Raw genomic sequence first — 22,649 nt, forward strand, 5'->3', positions numbered from 1 at the left:
GGGGGGGGCTACTTTCAAAATAGAGGGCCCAGGCTTCTGGCCAGCTTGACTTTTGGCCAAGTGAGTTCAAGCAAGTGTCCTGATTGGTTGACATGAAAAAGAAGAATTGCACCCGGAGAACTCCTAAAGCCAGCAGAAACACAGAGGTCTAATTGCACCTTCCACTGACTGTCATGAGGTTTCTATTGCTCAGCGAGGTAGATAAGCACCATCAGTAGAAACATATGTACATCATCTGGGGAAAGGGGGGAGATGCAAGAGATTATGATCAAGGAATTAGTGCATGTATCCTAACAGAAGGCTGGGAAATCAGTAGGAACCATTTTCTGAAGCCATTATAAAGACCTGAAATGGAGTACATGGCTTGGGAATGGGGCAGACAATGTGGAGGCCAACAGGTGCACTGAAGCATCTTCTGTTAGGTCTAGCACAACACCACAGCCTTTCGAAGTCCTGACAACTAGTGAAAACACAACAAAGTGGGATCAGCCCCCTTCCCTCAACAATCATCCTCCCTTGAGATGCAAAACAGAGAACACTCTCAAGTGCAGTAGCTCCAGAATTACATGAGATCCTGTAATTTGGTAATGTCACAATCTCACTTGTGTTACATACGTACTACGTTCTCCATCTGTTTCATGTAGTGTTGTGCGTTTCCTATGTTATTTGTTAATTCGCAATTTTTTTTAGTAGACCTGAGCTGAATATTTTATTTGGCATGGAGTCCCCTCTCCACAATAACATCAATTCCTACTATGAGTCAATATATAAAACATACTTCAGTAATTCTTTGGGCACAGTGTGTTCATTAAACTCTACTACCTCATGGCCTCAAAGTGCATGCACACATGCCCCTAACTACTCGGGACATTTCAGAAAAGCTCTCCATCAACTGATGCCATCTCTCATCCAGCTCTTTCCGTTGCTCTCACAGACGTGCAATGTAGAAGTGTTTATGATATGAGGCACAGAATGATGAGATGCAATCAGCTTTGACCTGAGGCATTTCTAGCTTCCACCGTCCTCCATGTGCACACTTCACTAATGTTCTGCAATTGCTCAGAGTATAGTTAGTACAGTTATACCACTCGGTTCTGATGTCCAGGAAGGTTTCACAAGTCTTGGAAGGAGAAGGTAAGTCAGATCTCCCATAACAAGAGCAGCAATCAATGAACATCCAGAATGGTGTGGGAAGCAAAAATTCCATTGCTCATCCCAGAAAACAAGCCTCAGTTTCTCAGGAACCTGATATCATAGACCTTTGTAGACTATTACACATTACTAATGATGCTTTCATGCTGGGCTACCAGGCTTTGCAATATCATGGAGAAAAACATTTTCCAGCTTTTGACATGGTGTAGGGAGTAAAGAACAGGCACACAAATCTCATGAATCTTCCCTATGCCATTTGGGAACCCCACTCATGCAAAGCCAACAATAGCCTGTTGTTCATGGCAAAGCCCTATGGCCTGGCACAGCAGCACACTCTAAATAGCATCACACAGCTCCATGATAACAACTTTAAGATAGGATCTACCAATACCTAAACTGGTTAGCTAGTGACCAGAAGCAATCAGGATAGTAAGCTTCTGAATGGTAATGGTGACATGCTTCTCCATCATAAAGGGAGTTTCGGGGTAGACTCTAGACTGATCTTTCAGGAAACAGAGGTCTGAACCATGAAGTTCTGCAGCTGCTAAGGGTCATTCTACACCAGTGCCCCATTCCTGGTCTTTGCTTCAGTAACTGGACCCAAAAGCATTGCTCCGCCAAGTAAGGCTACTCCAGGCAAACCTCCTAGAGAAGTAATGCTTGATTTTATCCTCCTGCTTCTTTACCACTTATAACTCTATTGCTGTGGCATCCAAAGCCTTCTGACATTAACAAGCCAAACCTATCTGGCTGTATGACTGCCATTGTATATATATTCATCATCCTACTTGTATCAATGACAGTCAAGACTGCAACGGTGAGTCTTCCACACTGTAATTAAAAAACATCACTGGGTAAATACAGATGCATTACTGTTATCAGCAGAAATTGTCAGTTTGACCCTAATCATTCATGAAGGAGAGTTACTTTTGGAGACATGTCTGCTTTGCCATTATGTTAATAAAAGTAATGGGAAGTGCTCTGAAATAGCTAGCTATATGTGCTGATACAAGTACTAATACTTTACTCATCCAGACACAAGTCCTTGAGATGGCTTCCTATTTTTTCAATTACTAGGCTGGGGCTGTTGTCCAGTCCAGCTTGTTTTAAAATGCATCTGATCAGTAGTTCAAAATGATGGTGCCCCCACCACTTCTTCTGGTAGAGTAAGACAACTCAGTATCTTTGTTTCCTTCTAGTATTCATAGACATTCACACCCCCTCCCTGTTAAGCTAAAAATCTCCAGCAGCTACAGTGTCCTCCTATAAGGTATGCTCAATAACTTGAGTTGTTTTTGTACCCCAGCAATAACCCTCTGGAATTTACAGTGATATCATGGAGCCTCAAAGTGAGGCTTCAGCACTAGCTCAAGATTTAGTTAGGTCAACTAAAGATAATCCATCATGTCTGATCTTTACTACTGATACATCCCAAAAGAGTTTGCATGAATTCAATATAAGAGTTTGTCATCATCTGCCACACATTATTTCTTAAAGTTGGGAGGTCTGATTCCTTCTCCAGTTTTGTGCTATTTGTATCAATGGATCCATGCCAGCATAAAACTGGAGAGAGTAGCAATGAATTGGCTTGGTTATAGGGTGAGTTTATGAATCATATGAAAATGATATTATTAGTATCTCTCATTTACAGCTGTCATAAAAGACTTGAAATGTACATATTGTGCTCATTAATGTTCTTTATAACCACATGTTCTTAGCACTGTTACTCTAATCCTCCTTACCAGCTAATAAGGAAGAGGCTGCCTAGTTTTATTTATTTATTTTTTGCCTATTCAAAACTCTGTTGAGGTTTGTTTTTTACAAACTATTTACTGCAAACTCCTGGCAATTGGGAGAAAAACTATTTGTTAAAGACTTTTACTACTGACTAAATTAAGCTATAATTTGAGAACTGTTATTATATCAAATATCTACAAATAACAATAAAAATATGCATCCAAATATCATTGGACAATAATGAGGAGATCTGAAATTTATTTTCTTGGTTTTATGAAACCGATTTTGAATACTGTGAAAAATAATTCTGAATACTTTTAGCTCCAGGGGGCCTCCCAGCATGCCACCAGATACACTTCCCAAAGTTAAGAATACCTGCAGCACACTCGAACACAAGAGTGCCTCATCCATTCTACCTAGCTTTATAATGGAGCTGTGCACCAGTGACCCTAACTGACCATATCATCTTATCAATGTTAACCTTGTCTTTCCCCCATTCTTCTTCCTACTCCATTTAAAATCACTTCTCAAGTTTGTTTCAAGTAGAGAGGTAAGCTGGTACTGTCTCTGAAGCAGGGGCTGCTTGTGTCTGTAACTGCCAGCACAGAGGTGTGAAATTTATCTGGCCCCACAGGCTGGATAAGGGGTGCAGGGCTGGTCTGCAGGCTGGGCTGGATCCCAATGTGCAGGGCCAAGCCAGTGTACATGCAGCATGCACCCTGGATCAGACTTATGTGCTGTCTGCAGTATATACATTGGCTCCAGGCTCATGCACTGCATGCAGATGCTGTCCCCAGCCCTGTGTACAGGGCAGGCTTGGGACATGTGCTGCATGCGACACACATGTTGGACTGGCCCTGCACCCTGGATGTGGCAGAATGACTTAGATCCAGTGTGCAGGGCCTCTGGCACAGACAGCACATGCAGCACGTGCCCTAGACTAGCCCTACGGGCCATGTGCATCCCACTACAGACCAGCCCTGTGCACTATGTGTAGTACATGCCAGCCTCAGCCCTGTGCAGCATGTGGCACATGAGGCCAGTCCAGGATCTCATACTGCACCTGGGGCGGATCCAGCACTATGAGGCCAGTCTGGTGTGAGTGCCATAGGCAGAATACACCTGGGATCAGCCCCATGTGCTGTGTAATGGCTCCAGCCCTGTGCATCATGTGCAGCTTGTGCCAGATAAGCTACATGCTCCCTGTATAGTACAAGAGGTTGGAGGCTGGGGCCAGCATGTACTGCATGCGGTGTGTGGGGCTGATCTAAGACCCACAAGCAACACCATGGGCCAAATGATAGGACTCCACCGGCTGTATCTTTGACACCCCTGACCTAGCACAATGGACCATGATGTTATTCAAGGCCTTTAGGCACTGCTCTAATATAAATAAACAACAACAACAACAACAAAATGGTCTGGGCTTAAGACTGGAAGATACAGAATGTAAATCCTGATAACGAACTACAAGCAATGCCCAGACACGTGAGCAATGCCCAGACTAAATTACTCAAATCACGGCATTTGAAACTACAGTTAACCAAAAGGTAGTGTGTTGCTGTAGGCTCAGCTGAAAAATCTTATCTGTTTTACTAACAACTGGAGCCGATTTAAATTTCAGCCACTTGTCCTGAATCAGTAGTAGAGGACATTTGCTGTGGAAGTTTTGAGATCACACCAGCTACCCATGATTTGCTGACATCACCTGCAGTGGCAATGATAAATGCCAAACCACCACTGTGTAATCTCAACGTTATACAGACTTCATTATTCACTATCGCTCTTTCAAGTGGTTAAGTAGATCCTGCAAGGGTGTGCAAGTATCAAAAACTTTACATTAATGTAGGATATGTAAGAGAAGGTGAAGGAACATTTACATTTCAGGTTTTTTTCTTCTCCTTTTTTTTTAATGTTATTATATTTTAGTCTTGATTCTTTCTTCATTTTCCTCCAGTCCTCACCTCCACTACATGGCTTATTATATTCAGCTCCAGCTCTTCCCACTGACCCTAAATCTTTTTCTTCTACCTTTCTAACAGAATTTGCAAAGGTGATCCCTTTTCCAAGGTAAGCAGCATTTTGGAACCCAACAATGGAGTCAGAAATATTGCAAAATCCTAAACAGAAACTGGTTTGTTTGTTTTTACGTGCTCACTTTTGAATCAAGGTGTAATGTCATATTTAAATGTCCATTCTAGATTCATTACCAGTGAAAACAGAATCACTGTATTTTCAAGAGGCTGCACCACTGTGAAGCTTTTTTTACTTTTGCTGTGTGTCTCTTTGCTACCTTCTGATATTCAGTTATGTCCCTTCTCTGTTGCCTCTCTACTAAGCAAAAATCTTCAGCTGCTTCAGTGTTCTCTTATATATGTCCTATCGCTCGAGTCACTTTGTGACCTCTGCAGCACTTCTGGAACTCGCAGTCAGAGAAGGTACTTCACAAGCATGAAAAGTCTACAAAAACAGTTAGATCCTAGACAGGACTTTGAGGTGTGATTTTTTTTCACTCTGATTTGGTTGAAAATAGGATTTTCTCCTATTTTTTGCCCCACTGTGCCCCACTTTCCTGTCCCCACCCTGGTATATTTACACGGGCTAATCATTACATACAAAGTAAGAGTTGTTCACAGTCCAGTAATATATAAGCATTCATGTTTTTAGTCTCATGCAATAAGTTACTGCTGAAATATTAACAAGCCAGAAGTACATACATTAATAAATTACAGGGATGATATTAATACTGATGTTGTACAAGGATCTCCAATTATAGATAGGGAGATAATGGTACCCAAATCTGATGAGTAGAGCAACACTTTCTGTTGCTAAGTAATCACTACCAGTGAAGTGAATTAGCCATTAGTAGGACTCAAACATATCTGTGGACTCTGGGTTTCTCCTCAGGGACAGGTACACAATGAGGCAATCAGCCCATATCCCTCTTCCCCTATGAGTGCGAGTTTTCTGGCAAAGAATGTATGAAAGCAGGAAAGAAAAAGAACTCATTGCTTCAAAATGCCCCGATTCAATGGAAGGACAACATGTCTAATACTACCATCAAATAATTTAATTAAAATATTGTTTCCTGTGTGAAAAGTCTGATAGTTTAAATCAACACAGAGCAGTAAGAATATAGAGGTGCTGTCCTGCAAGCCATTCGCATACCCACTCCTTTATCCTTCCTGTGCCTAACTTTAAATAGACTCCTAAGTACATATGAATTCTGCATTGGGCACATGGGATGGGGATGTCTCTGAATTCCGCCTTGGTTCATCTCTTGCCTGTATCACCCAGGCCTCTATGAATAAGAGGTGCCCTCAAATCTGTCTCCTTACTCTAGTTCTGAGACACTGGCTCCTAGAAATGAGAAGCAACATTTTCCATAGTGCTTTACATTACAAAACACTGTACAAACATTAGCCACAATACTCTTCAGCCCCCGGAGGGTCCATTTTTTCTCACTTGTCAGCATGACAAAGACAAAAACTGAAACAGCTTGTGTGGGAGCAAGAGCTGTGTAAAATGGCAAGAGGCAACATGTCTTTCTCACTACAGCTCAGCTTTTCAGATTTACTTCATCTATGCCATTTCCCTGACTCCTTTACTCTGCTCTTCAGTAGTACCAGTGTAACTAATACCCCTTTCCTGGAGGCTATGTTGGTACTTCAGAGAATGGGCTATTAGTCACTTTTAGTGATAAGCTTGCTTTTATAGCACAGTGAGAAAGAGCACAGAGTAGCAAGGAAACACCCCTGAAGTCAGGAGAAAGAGAACTTTGAATTGCATTCTGTCGTGACAGAGGCCTCTGGCATGTACATGACTGGCATGTGTTGTCACTCTCAACTGGGAGAAGTGAGAACTGCAGGCTAACGTTAAGAAAAATGAGTCTGAATTAATGGACAGCAGAGCAAATTATTATAAGGTTTTTTACAAGGGACTTGTAGTCCAAACCTTATTTTTTTAAAAATAATGGAGGCATTTGGGAATACTGACTATTAAGCAGACTTGGGATACACCTAAACTGCAGACTGTACCAGGCTGAAGCAGAATGAGCTTTGTCAGTGCCCTGGACAGAGTGCTGACCACCGGAGAGCAGGGGGAAGGGGGGTGGGCAGTGGGGAAGGTGTCTAACCTGCCCTAGGTCTCTCTGCACCATAGTGACTGCTGCTGCAGCTGAGAAGCTCACGGCACGCCAACTGCAGCAGGGGGCACCAGAATGCCCCCCTCCCCACCCTGGGAGTCTTTGCTGTGGCTGGCACAGCCCAGTCACAAAAGCCAGACACAGTCTCATGCCCAGTCGTATATGCGGAGGAGGCGTCAAGAAGAATGGTGTCTATCCCCCTCAGGATTTTTGCCATGGGAGGTGCAGCTCCTCACCCCAAGTCAATAGCCAGGGTGCATGCCCTGCTTGCCCGCACCAGTTACACTACTGACACCACAGTCTACTGCAGTGAGCAGATATACACAAGCTAACTTTAAATGAGCTAGTTCAGGTACCAGAAGCAGTCTGCTCATAACAACACAGCTCTGTGTGAGTTAATTAAACCTGCTTCTTGGCACACGTACGACAGGGCAGAGAAGCTCTACCTGGAACCCCTGCCCTTCTTGCCAAGGTAAATGAGCCCCTGTTGAGCTCTGTGTTGCTGCATTAAAGCCGCCTCATGGTCTCAGGGGTATAGGTTATAGCTGTGTTGGTCTAAGGACATAGCCAGACAAGGTTCTTTGAGTAAATCTGCTATCTTTTATTAGACCACCTAAACTAGTTGGAAAAATTATTTCCAGCTAGTTTAGGTGGTCTAATAAAAGAAAATAATAGAAAGAAGTTTTCCAATTAGTTTAGGTGGTATAATAAAACATAATCAGATCTACCCAAAGAACCTTGTCTACCTCACGGTCTCCACACTATGCTGCAGTGCTCTTCCACTCTAAGTCAGTGGTCTCCAACCTTTCTAAGGAGGAGATCACCTTTGGCATTTAAAAGCCACTCAAGATCTACCATGTGCTGCCACCTGCCCCCCCACCCAGCAGGTAAGTCTGTGGGGAGGGAAGTGGGAGGCAGATCAAGGCAGAGGGAGAAAAAATTATTTGGGGGCATGCCTCCCCAGCAGGGAAGTCTGTTTGCACCCCTTCCCTCCCCCATGCACTGACCTGCTGGGCTGGGGGTGAGGCGCGTGCGTGCATGTACCTGGACACTCAGCGTCCCACTGCAGCCTCAGATCGACTCCAAGAGGCTCCGAGATCTACCGGTACATCAAGATCCACCAGTTGGTGACCACTGCTCTAAGTGCTTCAAAGAACTGACACAGGCTCCTAAATCAGTTAGGCGTTTTTGAAACATGGATCGCAGTGTGCAGATCTAACTGCTGGTCGACCCCAATGTAACGAAGTCCATTTTAAATAATTTAAACTGGTGCTAGTTCCTAATGGATGCATGTTTCAATCAGCCTTAGATAGTTCAAATCAATCAGAAACCAATTTGGTAATTTACTAACATAAGGGATTAAACAGTTTAAAGGTATCTACTCTACAGGATTTCACTGGTTTAACTGGAATGAAAAATAAGTTATTGAAACAGGCAAAACTTTTCTAGTATAGCAAGCCCACAGCCTTACTCAGGACAATGTTTCTTCCTTTCTAAAGAACAAAGCCAAGTTGAAAATGATATGACAGTGGATACCATGCTCATTCTAGCATTGAATTACTGGAACATCTCAGGATATTCAATAAAGTAATCAGGAGTAAAGAAAGAAAAGTCTCTTCTCCTTGATTTAAATGATCTTCTTTCGGTAAGGAGGAACCTCTGGGGTTAGGCAATATTACTGAGAATGGGTCTAGACTTTACACAGGCATGGGTCACTAATTTAATTAGATTTCAAAGAAACTATTCTACATTTACACTGAATACAATACTTCCTGTGCCCTCCCTCACACTAACAAGAATAAAACAATCCCACAGAAGTTTACACTTCAATGCTTGAGGAAGCAATAACAAAGTCAGTATACATACAATAACTTTAGTCACAGACTGGTTTCATATTGTGGAGGTCATTAGTGAGACCTTAACTACTTGACAAACTGCCATGCTAGGCAAACAAAACAATAATTAATCTTGCTCTTGTTAGACAGCTGGGTTTCCGCATAGCACAACTTGCTCAGAAAAAGTGGCAACTGTATCAGAATCAATATTTTTGGCAATACAATTAAACTCAACAACTTTGTAAAACAATACAAATTAATTTCAGTCTACTGAGACTGAGTCAACATCGCTTCTTGGCCTCCTGAAGGCTCAGATCAAGTGCATTTTCTTATTCTATGTAAATTAAGGTTTTCTTTTGTTTTCTTTTTTACCATTATCACTCTCAGAATATTTGGTCTTCCAAGCTCTCCTTCCAATCCACAAGAGGGCAAAAATTTTATGACACATTGTTATCATTTTGGTAATGACAGTTTTCTACTATCCTTACTATCTTCCCTCCCCCTCTTCAAGACCACTGCTAGCTTCATCTGATTTAGGTACGCAGCTTCATGGATTAGCTGGCTGGTGAAGCAGAGTGCCGCATTTGCTAGAAAACATCCTAATACATTGGCTAAGTACAGAGAATCAAAAAGCCCAAGGCTTAATCGATCTAATCTACCCAGGTTTCTGAGGCTTTGCTGCCTCAGCTGTATGACAGCCCAGGGTTGGGGCCGCCTGGCTCAGCTGAAGCAGAGGAGCTGGGGTGGAAGCGAGCACACCCTGAGAAGTGGGGATAACACGGGGCCACAATACATCCTGGGATGCCAGGGGACTGTGACCTAACTTGTTTCAGGAGGGGACCTGGAACAGATGCTCAATAGACCAGTCTAACCTAAAGTGATTCAATCTGATACTAAATCCATCCAGGTCTATTTTAAACCAGATTCTGCCATTTTGAAACCAGTCTATGTACAATAAACTTCTGTTCTGTTACAGGTTTAGACCAGTTCCCGATCACATATACCAGCTTATGGGTAACTTCTGTCCCTTGTCACAGTTTCTCTTCAAGTAGCCCAAAGAACTGGCTGACTGTGGTAATAACTTTTATTGGGAATTAAACCTTGTATACCTGGTAGGATCATTTACCTCTGCTTATATTACTTACAGCCACACTACACAAACTATAAAGGATGCTGCTGGCCTAAGCAAGCTCACATCTGTAGGGTTACCCATACATTGGTAGCACAGAGGAAAACCCGGTGAAGTCACCATAATCAAGCAAAAAAGCAAGGCTCATGTTTACTACAGATATCCAGACTCAAACTTTAGTAATCTGAAGCAGAATAAAATCTCGACTAGATCTAAATTAGCTAAAAAGACAGTCATTATCCTTTTGTAGTCCTTATAGTGGGGGAAAAAAAATCAAGACCAGTTCGAACCTTATGTAAAATTATAGGAGCAGTCAGTGTGCCATGGAAGTCCACTTTTGGATCTACTGCATGAATCCAACACTAAAGGAGCTGTCTCTCTTACTCACACTACAGCTCTCCTGTTGGCGAGGGCTGCAGTCCTGCCTTTTTGCATGATAGTCAAATGTCAGCATTTTCCAAGAAGCAAAAGCAGAGCAGGTATGAGGGAAAATGCTGGCACTACCACTGTTCATAAAGAAAGGACTGCTGGCAGGTGCTTGGCTTTGCCAGCACCAAATAGTTGTGTTTATACTACCTGAAAAAATTAAACAATAACTGTAGCATAATATATTTTGTAAAACCACGGCATGTAGCCATAATAGTGTACGAATTAAATGCCCTGTTGGCATCCTTTCCATCCAAGCCTCTACTGACAAAATACCACCACCTATCCTTTTCACAGGCCTTGGAAAAGTCAATCAACAGTGCAGTTATATCCATCTCTATGAGGCAGTATATATGGAAGAACAACAGCTACTAGCATACAGGTTTGTTTTTTTCAGATGGGAATGCAAGAAGCCCCAAATCTCGCCCATGAGCTAAAGTTCATTGTAGAGAGCAACAGAGAGAAATACAGAATATGAACAAGCAGAATGTTAGCCATCTATTTCTTATTCTGGTCTCCACTGCTGGACTAGAATATTTTCATTCCCATCGTAAGATACAATGTCATAAAACAAAGCCATTTAAGACAATGTAAGAAATACTATGCAAGTTTGGTGAAATAATATTGAAACATAGTTAAAGCTAAGACATGAGCTCAGGAAAATGTTTTGATTGCTAGTTTAGAGGGGTGTTGTAATGCCAAATCAGAACCTTGCATCTCTGCATGCTGTGTTACCATGAAGGGGTCAGAGAGACAGGGATGCTAAGCTGAATCCTACGTACTTCTTGCCATTATGTCTAAAGCATTCTACCTGCTGCCCTGCACTCTCCAAATTCATTCCCACAATGCACTGCTTTTTTCTCTGCCTACAGATTACCAGACCTGGTGAAACCTAAAGGGGATGATGCATCAAAAAAAAGAGTAGGGAAAGGGAGAGGTAAGAGAGAATACAGAAAACAGAGAAAATAAAGAAAAACCCATGATGAAAATGTAAACTAGAGCCAGGGGGAGAAATGAATCATTTTTTTCAGAAACAGAAGCTTCTGTTACCCACAGACAACACATGTTGATACAGTGAGAGCAAACTCAGGCATTAAGTAATGACAGGACTGACAGGAAGATCTTCCGTGTGCCTAACAACTAAGCCAGATTTTAATTTACCAGTTTAGGCAGAAAACCTGAAAATAAAACTGGTGTTGTTATTCCCATCTCTGTACACATAAAAATGTAGCTCTACTCTGAAAAGTGACAACACGAAATACCACCTGCTTACTAAACAGGACTGCTCCCTGAAGTTATTCAGTCACTTCCATTTATTGAAATGACAACAAAATGTTACTGCTTTTTGTTTGCTTTCCCAATAGAGACAACCCAGCCAAAAGATGGTTTTTGTTTCATCAGTAAAAGAGTTTATTAGATTCCTATCCGTGACACTTTATTAAAGCACTACTACTGAAGGCATATGGGTATGCAGAGATGTTAAGTGAGCACCTGCTTGTAACAAAGCATAAGAAAGAACGGACCTAGACTGATTTTAACCTTGAAAAGTCCATTGGCAAGGCTGGCACATGGAAGAAAAAAAACCCTTTTTATTCAGAAAGTGAGCATATTTCATTTTGAAATTACCATAAAATGGCCATCACAGGACCTCATAAGGCAAGTAATGACAATAAATGAGACCCACACTTTAACCAAAATTGCATTACTTTAGATTTAAAATAAAATGGGAAGATTATCAATTCCCTGTAAATTTACTTCAATATATGACTCAAAAAGAATATTTGTCCTCTACCATCTAAAGCAGGGGTTTTCAACCCTTTTTTAACAAATGTACCCCTTCTGTCTCAAAGTTTCACCTCCTGTACCCCTTTATATTTTTTTCAGGGGGGGAGGGCAGATTGAGGCCCTGCAGTGAGGGAGGGAGTGGGGCAGGGGCAGGTGTTGCTCAGCCAGGGTGGGGCACGGGACAGAGCCGCAAGTGGATTGTTCAAGAGGCATGGGAATGGGAGGGGTGGCTCTCCCTGCTGCATGTGCCCTGGGAGGCATGTGCCCCCAGATCTGTGTGCAGGGGGCAGGCAGACTGCTGCTGGCTGGGGTGCTGGGCTCTTCCCAGCAGGGGCCAGGCTGGGCTGTGCTCTGCTCAAGGTAGGTGGTGGCGCTAAGAGAGGGCTATGGGAGGGGCTGCAACCACCCCAAAATTCACTGTAGCTCCCCCAACCATCCCTTACCAGCACACTCCGTCCCAGCCCCTGCTGGGAACAGCCCGGAGCTGCCCAGGCCCCAGCCTGACCAGTCTGCAGCCTACCGGACCCTGCATGCACATGTAGGGGCACGCACCCTCCCCATGCCCTGCTGGGGCACATGCATGCCCACCGCACTCGCTGAACAAGCTGCTTGTGGCTCTGTCCCACACTCTGCCTGGCTGTGCAGCATCTGCCCCTGCTTCAGCCCCACTCCCTCTCTCACCACAGGGGCCTATGGGAGCAGGGGCTGCAGCCACTCCAGAAATTCACTGTAGCTGCCCCCCCCCGGTGCCTTCCCAGCACCACCACCTGCTCCAAGCACAGCTTGGCTCAGCCCAGCACCTGCCAAGAAGAGCCCAGCATGGCCCTGGCCCCAGCCCACCCCAGATCGAGGGGCTGGAGCCCGCCCTGCCCCCCCCCCTCCTCCCAGGGTATGTGTAGCATCGGGAGCCACCCCCCACATGGCTCAGTCCCATGCTGTGCCTCAGTTGGGCAGCCCCTGCCTCAGCCCCACTCCCTCTCCTACAACAAACTTACCAGCTGGACCCGACTGCTCTCCATGTGGTCGGGCTGTGCTCCTGGCTGCCTGTGTGCTGCGCTTCGGCTGCGTGCATGCACACAGAGTTCTGTGTATCCCCTACGACCTTTTTAAGTACCCTAGGGGTATGCGTACCCCCGCTTGACAACCACCGATCTAAAGTCACCCTGCTTCACCCCTCAATCTGAACATATAGTAGGAGGGAAAAGAAAAAAAGCTGCAAATATTTTTTTTCATTCAAATGCTTCTAGAACGAATGTATCAGAGAGGCATCATAAAGTGGGTTATTGCACAAAAAAGCTTATTCCTTTCTGAACCAGTTAGTCTCTAAAGTACCAGCCTGCCCTACTTTCTGCCTAACTTCATACTAATGTGGATAATTACCTTTAATGGCTGACGTTAGAGGTATTGGCATTGTACAAGACATGGAGGAAGACACTGACCTGGTACTCAAAGAACTTATAATACCAGCAGACAGACAAAACAAAACACAGATTGATATGCATGACCAGAGAGGCTGTATTATGCAAATTAATATACATTTGCATGTGCCAGAGTAAGAAAAAGTAAAGTGCAGTCATCAAATAAGCTTATCAGCATTCCTGTGGGGATATATATTAATACAGATGAGTAAACTAATGTAGCAAGACTAAGTTAAAGAACTTCCCAAGTTCCCATGGGGAGTCAGGCAGAAAACCCAGGAATACTGTTTCCCATCTCTCTTCCCCACCACCTTGGGAGCTAAGCGGCTTTTACCTCCAGTTGCAGTTTAATATAAGTTCAGATCTCATATCTCCAGCATTTCCAAAATTACTAGGCCTAGCAGATCTGGTCTGATTCATCATACCTCATCAGATAAATAAATACAGTAGTTGTTTTTTCTAAATTCCCACACAACATAAGAAAATTACACCAAAAAGACTAAAAAAAGAAAATGAAGTGTGTGAACATTTTTACTACATGATTTACTCATATTCCACAGTTAAGTGGCTGTAAGAAATATGAGTCAGTTTGCAATTGTCTATGGTAACAGAAAAAATAGTACCTCTTTTTTTACAGATAGTTTCTTGAGACTGGGCCACCCGTATAACTTCAGCAGCTGCATTCCTTACTATCAGCTCTTCACTCTGCAACAGGAGAACCACGCATTTCCACATGGTCAGCGTATCGGAAAGACCTGAACATTTACAAAGAGGGAAAGAATTTAGATTTTTGCTCCTCACAAGGCAAATCAGAACAGTTATAGAAATATGTACTTCCTCATCTAAAAATACCAAAAATGTAATAAAAAACTCAAAATGGGAAGGCTGAATGAGAATACAGATGAAATGCCATCTGCTGCAAAATACACACTCTAGGCAGCCAAACACCTTTGTTCTCCTCCTCTTTAGTCTCCACCTGCTAGCTTTACTCTGCAATAAGGTTCAGTGTTCAATTGCTGAGGGAGAACCACCTTCAGCATCATCGCAAGAGCTTTGCTAAGCAATGAGTACTTTGAACTTTCTGAAGTTCCCATTCTTCTTGCTAGACAGCAGTGGACGTGCTGTTGACATGCAGGGGCCCAGCAAGTCCTTCACGTAAGTAATGATTTTCGTGTGTAGATAGACATTTGATAAAGCACTCTAACCTAAAGCACTTTAGTCTTATACCACATCCATCAAGGGTTAAATTTGAGTGGGATCCACCATTTTTAAAGTACTTTATGTACTGTGAACATCTGTTCTGTCACAGCCATAATGCGCTTTCTGCATGCTTAACACATGGTAAGTATAACATCTGTATCTAGCCTGAATTTTTTAGTCAACAAGGGTGCCAATTAATGCCAATTTTGTTAGTTTTGAAGGTCTATTCAGAATCATCAGAAAAGGACTTGAATCACCATCTCTTTTCACACAGGACCTCAGAAGCTATCAAATAGGAAAATTTTGCTCATTGCCAGCTTTGTTCTAATTCAATCATGGGAAGGGATAAAAAGCTCAAAATTCCTGTACTGGTCATTCAAAAAACTCTTGATGTCCACCACTGGATAGGAATGGTAGCATCTGTCTTATTTATAAGTTCTAGATTTTTGGTTCCAAGAGTCAAGTTTTCCAGATACTATAAGGCAGGGCCAAACATACAAAACTCATGTGGTATATTCTCCTGATACTAAAGGAATGGCATAGGCTTAGCTTAGTTAAATACTATTGATACCACAAAAAGACATGTATCAGATCAAATGGTTTATTGACTCATTTATGATTCTTACGACATCTCAGAAGACGAGATATGTCTATTTTATATATTTAATAGTAAATATATGAATATCCATTCTCACTGGCTTTCAAGAATAATTGACCTTGATGTCTAAAGAGTACAATACACAGCTGGTATTACACCAAGCTAAGTTCCCAAAATTTCCAACTGTTACCACATATATGTTAAACATACAACTTACATATGTTCTTAATGGGTTGAGTAAGTTGATTTATTGTTTATCTTAGATTTATAGAAAATTAGGGTTGGAAGGGACCTCAGGAGGTCATCTTGTCCGACCCCCTGCTCAAAGCAGGGCAATCCAACTGTATCATCCCAGTGAAGGCGCTGCCTAGCTGGGTCTTAAAAACCCCCAAGGATGGATAGTCCACAACCTCTCTGGGAAGCCTGTTCCAGTGTTTTACTACCCTTCTAGTGAGAAAGTTTTCCCTAATATCTAACCTAAACTTCCCTTGTTGCAACTTGAGATCTTTGCTCCATGTTCTGTCATCTGCCACCAGTGAGAACAGTCTAGACCATCCTCTTTGTAACTGCTTTTCAGGTAGTTGAAGGCTGCTATTAAATCCCTTCTCAGTCTTCTCTTCTATAAATTAAATAAACCTAGTTCCTCAGCCTCTCCTCGTAAGTCATGTGCCCCAGCCCCCTCACTATTTTTGTTGCCCTCTGCTGGACGCTCTCCAATTTGTCCACATCCTTTCTGTAGTGAGGGGCCCAAAACTGGATACAGTACTCCAGATGTGGCCTCCACCAGTGAGAAGAAAAATCAATTCTCTCAATCTACTAGCAATGCCCCTACTAATACAGTCCAGTATGCCGTTACTCTTATTGGCAACAAGGGAATAGTGTTGGCTCATATTCAGTTTATTGTCCTCTGTAACCCCCAGGTCCTTTTCTGCAGAGCTGCTACTTAGCCAGTTAGCCCCCAGCCTGTACTGGGACATGGTACTGTTCCACCCTAAGTGCAGGACTTTGCATTTGTCCTTACTGAACTTCATGAGACTTCTTTTGGTCCAATCCTTCAATTTGTCTAGGTATCTCTGAATCCTAGCCCTACCCTCCAGCACAGTGGCTCTCAACCTTTGGTACCTTATGTACACCCTGCCGATTGACGCAGCAAAAGCAAAACCGGAAATCCCACAGTAGCACTTCCGGTTTCGTCACTGCGAGCTGAGTCCCACTTTTTCCTTGAGGACCAAAGCAGCCAGTTCAGGGCCTCCCTCCCTGTCCCCAGGTACAGTGACGCTGGGGAGTGAAAGCCCTGGAGGTCCGGACATGGCGGGAGGGGCAGCAGCCGGAATTTCTGGCCCAAACAGGCAAAGATGCCTCCAACCCACTGGGTGGGGGGGCAGGCCAAACTTAAAACGCGGCACCCGCATACCCCCTACCTGTGTCTCGTGTACCCACAGGGGTACGTGTACCACGGATTGAGAAACACTGCTCCAGCATATCTACTATTCACCCCAGCTTGGTGTCATCTGCATACTTCCTGAGGGTGCACTCCATCCCATCTTCCAGATTGCTGATGAAGACATTCAACACAACCAGTCCCAGGACCGACCCCTGGGGTAATCCATTTGATACTGGCTGCCAACTACACATTGAGCCATTGATTATTACACTTTGAGCCCAAAAATCAAGCCAGTTTTTGATCCACTTCATAGTCTACTCAGGTTAACTCTACTACCACCACCCACCGTTCACATCATATTAAACTGCATGTTATATTATTCAGTTCAATAGCCGAAAAACGAAAAGTTTCTGGTTTAACACAAAGTAAGAAGTGACATACTACAATGAGCCTGGATAACCACATAGGTAAATAAATCTCATATTAATGGTCTAAGACTATCCTTGTACTTATAAAGATCAGAGGACTAAGACTTGTAAGAATTAGAGACTACCTTTTCCCTACCTCCTAGATATAAGTATTGACTGGGCACATTATGGAAGTTTCTTATTTAAATTTGAACCAAAACTTAAATGATTAAGATGATACAGATTGCATGACTGTGCATGCATATTTTTAAAACGTTATATCCGTGCAGCCAAATTAGAAGGTGGCATAAATGGTAATGTAAATTACTTCAGTGAAGAGGGGGCAAAAGAGCAGCTGCAGGCTTTGAGAAAGTATTAAATATAGCAGGGGCAAGCAACTAGAGAGGGTAAGGCAACTACCAAATCTGGTAGTCGGAACAGTGATCAGGTCAAAAAAAATCAGGAAAGGGACGCAGATATTCATCTAAAGGGCATTCACTTAAATCCAGCTCAGGCCAGCACCAAATAAAAACAATTCCCAGCTGAAAAATTGCAACTACAGTTGGCGTTACTGCTGGACATCTAGGCAGAAAGGCCATGAAATGTAGTGGCATGGAGAACAGTTGTGCCTGTCACCACTACGTGCCTTGGCTAATCAGCGAGAGCACTTTCAGTGACACTGCCCTTAAACAGGCATTCATTCCTAGTGCTAAGAATTTATGTGCTGTCTCCCATAGGGGAGCCCACTGATTGACTGCCTGCCCTCTACCCTTCTGAGGAAGGGCAGTAGGCAGTTGGCAAGATGGGGGAAAGGCACATTCTCCCCTGGTGGGATCCTCTGCAGACCTCCAGGAGCAGAGGCATAACAAGCATGGGGTGGGGGCACACACAGGAGTCTTACCCACGCCCGAATCTGCAAACAAGCCCCCAGATAATGCTGCTACCACCACATGGTCTGCCCATCCCAGCTCTTGCTCTTAAAACAGCAGCAGGGTGTTCATGCATCAGTTGCTACTTCTGTAAGCGCAACACCATGGGTCTGCGCAGGCACAGACTTTTCAGGGGTTAAGGACGATTCTGGTGCCTCTCCTAAGCTCATCCCCAGGGCTGGTGCCCCTGTTACCCACTCCTAGTTACACTACTGTCCAGGAGGGTTCCCACCTGGGGAGAATGGTCCCCTCTGGATCATAGTTTCTCAACCTGTGGTACGCGTACCCCTGGGGGTACACAAAACACAGGCAGGGGGTACGAAGGTACCCCAACACTCTGTCTCTCTTGCTGTCTTTTCCTCTCTCTCTCGCCCCTTCCTCCTCTCAAAACTATGGCAAAAAATGTGGTGCAATTAAAAAATTTTAATTCCCCAGTAATAATTTGGTGTGCCGTGCTTTGCATGGCATTGGGTTCAGCCCTCCTAGCTTTGGCCAACATCACCTCTAGCACAGGTACATACTTGAGTTGTGCATCCCTGGCGTAAAAGCTGGCAACCCTACCCACACCAGATCAGACATCTGTCATATCACGGCCTTGTATACACAGCCCTTCTTCCAGCATTAGTCTGTAAATATGAAATCTCCTGGAAAATTGAGTGTTGGGGTACTTAGTAAAATCTTCATAAGTTAGGGCATACTTGGTACTTAAAAGGTTGGGAAAAATTGCTCTGGATCAACCTGGAGAGTGCACGGGTGGGAGGTGGATGCACCTAGGGCTGAAGCCCTCCCAGTACTCTGGAAAAATGCCTCCCATCTCAGGCTTGTCCCCCCACCTCCTCCGTCCTGCCTCTGTTTCTGGGAAGAGCATGGAGTTGGATCTTAAAGGGATACAGTCAAGCCAGCTCCTGCCTGCTTTTGGCTGATCACAGTCCTAATGCAGCAAGAATGTACACCAGGGCAGTTTTAGCTGCAGGCCAGCTGTGGCTGCATCTCAGCACCCCTCGGAGGGGGGGGAGGGGTTAGAGAGGGGGGCTCACAGCACCCCAGGGTGCTGCGGTACCTCAGCTGAGAATCATCATATTAATAGTACAAGAAATAATACTATAAGAAATAATGCAGGCAAATTCTGAATATATACGAGTACAATTAAATCAAGCAGAGCTTTCTCCTACATTTGCAAAAACATAATTAGTAATAAATAAATATACTAGTAATAGAGTTTTTTGCAGAGGATAATAGGAAAGTAGGGCTGGAAGAGACTTCATGAGGTCATCTAGTCCAGTCCCCATTCAAAGTAGGATCATCTCCAATGACACCATCCCAGCCAAGTATCTGTCTAACCTGTTCTTGAAAATGTCCAGGGATGGAGATTCCACAACTTCTCTAGATACCCTGTTCCAATGCTTAATTCCCCTCATAGTCAAAAAATTCTTCCTGATCCTCCACCCAAATCTCCTCTACTTTAGTTTGGGGCCATTGCTCCTAATCCCATCCTGTACACCAACAGAGAAAAATCATTCTTCAGGTACTTGAAGGCTGTTATCAAGTCTTCCTAGGTCTTTTCCTCGCCAGACCTAATAATCCTAGCTCTTTCAGCTTTTCCACAGAAGTTATGCTTCCCAGGCCTCTAATCATTACCAATACATGGTAATGACAGGAACTTTAAAACACATGTGTGTGAGAATTCAGAATTGAAACGTTGATAATCTTGATATCTTATTACTTGAATGCTGGAAGGTAAATGGTTTATCATGGTAACTTAGTCTTGAATAATTAATGCATACTTTTTACAGTAGTATTATTTACAGACATTTGACATACTAACATTCAGTTTGCTAACAAAAAAGTGGATCCAGTCCAATAGCAGGCTACTGAGACACTATTCAAAACAAACCATTTTAATCCTGTCAAAGAAGGTAAAACGGCATTAAAAGTTAATGGCTTACTCTACAATGCAGGATAATCCTCTTCCTTCCATCCAAAAATATCTTATTTTGAGCTTAGCTATTCCATATTTCACATTCACATTTATGAAACATTTCATAAACAGTACTTAGCAGTAAAATAAAATATAATAAAGGTAAAATAAAAACATCAGGGATGTTCATGCACTAACTTGTGGACTCAGATCCTTCTCAGCTACTTTATCATGATTCTATGAATAAGACAGAAAAGGAAAGCATGACTTTGCTGGCCTTTTTATACTAATTCCTAGTTCAATCAATATCAGTGAGAGGTTTGCTACTGCCTTCAGGTAGCTCCAACAACCAATAATTTGATTCAAAACCAATAATGTGTGGCTGAACAAGAGCATTTTTTTCCCCAAACAGACATTTAATTTTGTTTTGAACCTGTCAAATATTAGAGAAATTAATGAATTTCTTGGTGAAGTACCCAGTAGTTAATTATCCTCACTATTAAAAATCTATACCATATTTCTAGGGTTAATCATATTTCTTCCCCTATCCAGAAATAGTCAGCTATTAGATATTTTTATATTTGGGCCTGCTACACCAAGGGGCTTTCAACTAAATTGTTGTTGCTCCACATAAGTTCATTTAATTAGAATATTCAGCTGTTCCAATTATGAAGGGAACAGAGTCTATGAAACACTTTCCAATTTTTTAAAACAATGCATTTTAATTCTATCAGGTGGTTCATTATATATATAAAAAAGCTTCATGTATTCTTAGGTTTTATCTATTCCGTGCTTTAAGAAGTTCTAGGAGAATATGGCACATAATTCAAGGAATTTACTCACCAAGGATGAGTTTTTCATTGGTCAGGAAGAGGGGTGTAATATTTTGAAGTATTTCAGCAGCTGCCAATAGCATATCCGTCTGTTGTTCATCTCCACAAGAACAAGCTATTAGTTGCACCCAGTGTTTCAGCTCTAATGCCAAAACCTGAAAGCACAGAATACATGGAAGAAATAAACAGTACAATGTAGAGCTGGTATTTAGCATCATACTTAGCTATGAACTGTTAAATTAGCTCTTACCCAAATCAATCTTCCCTGCACACTGACGATGGTGAGGAAAAGGAATACAGAATACAAACCACTACCAGAACTCAAATTGGTGGGAAATGGGAATCACTCTTGTTGGATCTGTTCTTTAGCATTAAAAACACTCCATATATAGATGTCATCGGTCTTACGTTTCTCATTGCTAACTATGGTTATTATACCAAGCCATGTTAGCATTGCTACAGGCAGGCTTGGCCCAGCATTTCCTACAAGCACCTTCATCCATGGTTCGTAACTGACTTCATGGTAAAAGGTGGTCTCAGGCTTGAAATCTGAATGCACATTACTTCCGACAAGAGCAGGTAAAATCTTAAATGTTGATTTTCATCTATTTTAAAAATGAGAATGAAAAATTTAAATACTTTTCAATACTTCTTTGTGGTACTTTTTCTTTTCTTTTTTCCATTAATGAACCATACTTCAGGCTAGAGAATAAAGTGTTAACCAGCTATGGGAAATATTTTGGTAGATTTCCAAAAAATAGATCTCATTATAAAAAATATTACATGGAACTTTTTTTGCAATGAAATAATTATGATAAAAATTTCAATACAGTTAAAATATCCTAAAAATCTTTCCCTTCATACATATACATATATAAACATATACATATAGGCCATGTACAGTTATTACATATAAACCGGTATAAGTTATTGGAAACTGATCTAAACTCATAACCATCAATAGAGATGCGCCGATACATCAGTCCATATCGTATTAGCAGTGATAAAAGGAAAATTGACATTACTAGCAATCAGCTTTTTTTGGCTGATGTGGCCGATAATGTCATTGATAAATGTTGCGTGCATGCGTGCAGCCAGGGGGAGCCAGGTAGCTCCCGTGGCTGCACACATCCTGAGGAAGGCACGAGGGCCTGTGCCTCCCAGGTCTGTGCACAGGGCAAGGGCTGGGCTGCTGCTCTGTGCTTGGGGCAGGGGGCAGCGCTGGGACCTTCTCAGCAAGGGGGCTGGGCCAGGTCTGCGCTTGAGGCAGGTGGGACAGTGCTGGGAGGAGGGGCTATGGTGAACGTTGGTGTGGCTGTAGTCCCCCCTTAAGGCCTCCTCCCAGTGCCACTGCTGCCCACCCTGCCTGCAGCCCCACCACTGGGAACAGCCTAGCACTGCCCCCGGTCCCAAGTGCACAGAAGCAGCCCACCCTCACCCCACCCACAGATACGGGGGGCACAGGCCTTTCATGCCTCCCCCAGGGTACACTGCAGGTGCCACCCCTCTCCCTGCCCTCCCCCCTCCCCCCAAATAAGCTGCTCGTGGCTCTGTGCCATGCCCCACCCTGCCCCGGAGTGGGCAGCACCTGTCCCTGTGCCAGCCCTGCCTTGTCTCTCACTGCAGCGGCCTCAATCTGCACCCCTCAAGCCCTTTCTCTCCCTCCGCCCCTTCCCCACAACAGACTTACCAGCCAGACACTGCTCTCCAAGCTGCCGGGCTATATATTGGCAATCGAATTGGTATCGGCCGAT

General features: G+C 43.2%; 1 protein-coding gene across 1 annotated transcript in view; it reads right to left on the reverse strand.

The window, feature by feature from the left end:
- THADA (THADA, armadillo repeat containing) overlaps positions 1–22,649 on the reverse strand; it is a 296,890-nt gene that overhangs the window by 33,429 nt on the left and 240,812 nt on the right. The window contains exons 36-37 of the mRNA XM_025203203.1: positions 20,906–21,050; positions 14,250–14,381 (exon numbers count right to left, since the gene is read on the reverse strand). Of these exons, the coding sequence (XP_025058988.1) occupies positions 14,250–14,381; positions 20,906–21,050 (277 nt within the window). The remainder of the gene's footprint in view (positions 1–14,249; positions 14,382–20,905; positions 21,051–22,649) is intronic.

The sequence above is a fragment of the Alligator sinensis genome, unplaced genomic scaffold (assembly GCF_000455745.1).
Source record: "Alligator sinensis unplaced genomic scaffold, ASM45574v1 scaffold377_1, whole genome shotgun sequence".
Lineage (NCBI taxonomy): Eukaryota > Metazoa > Chordata > Crocodylia > Alligatoridae > Alligator > Alligator sinensis.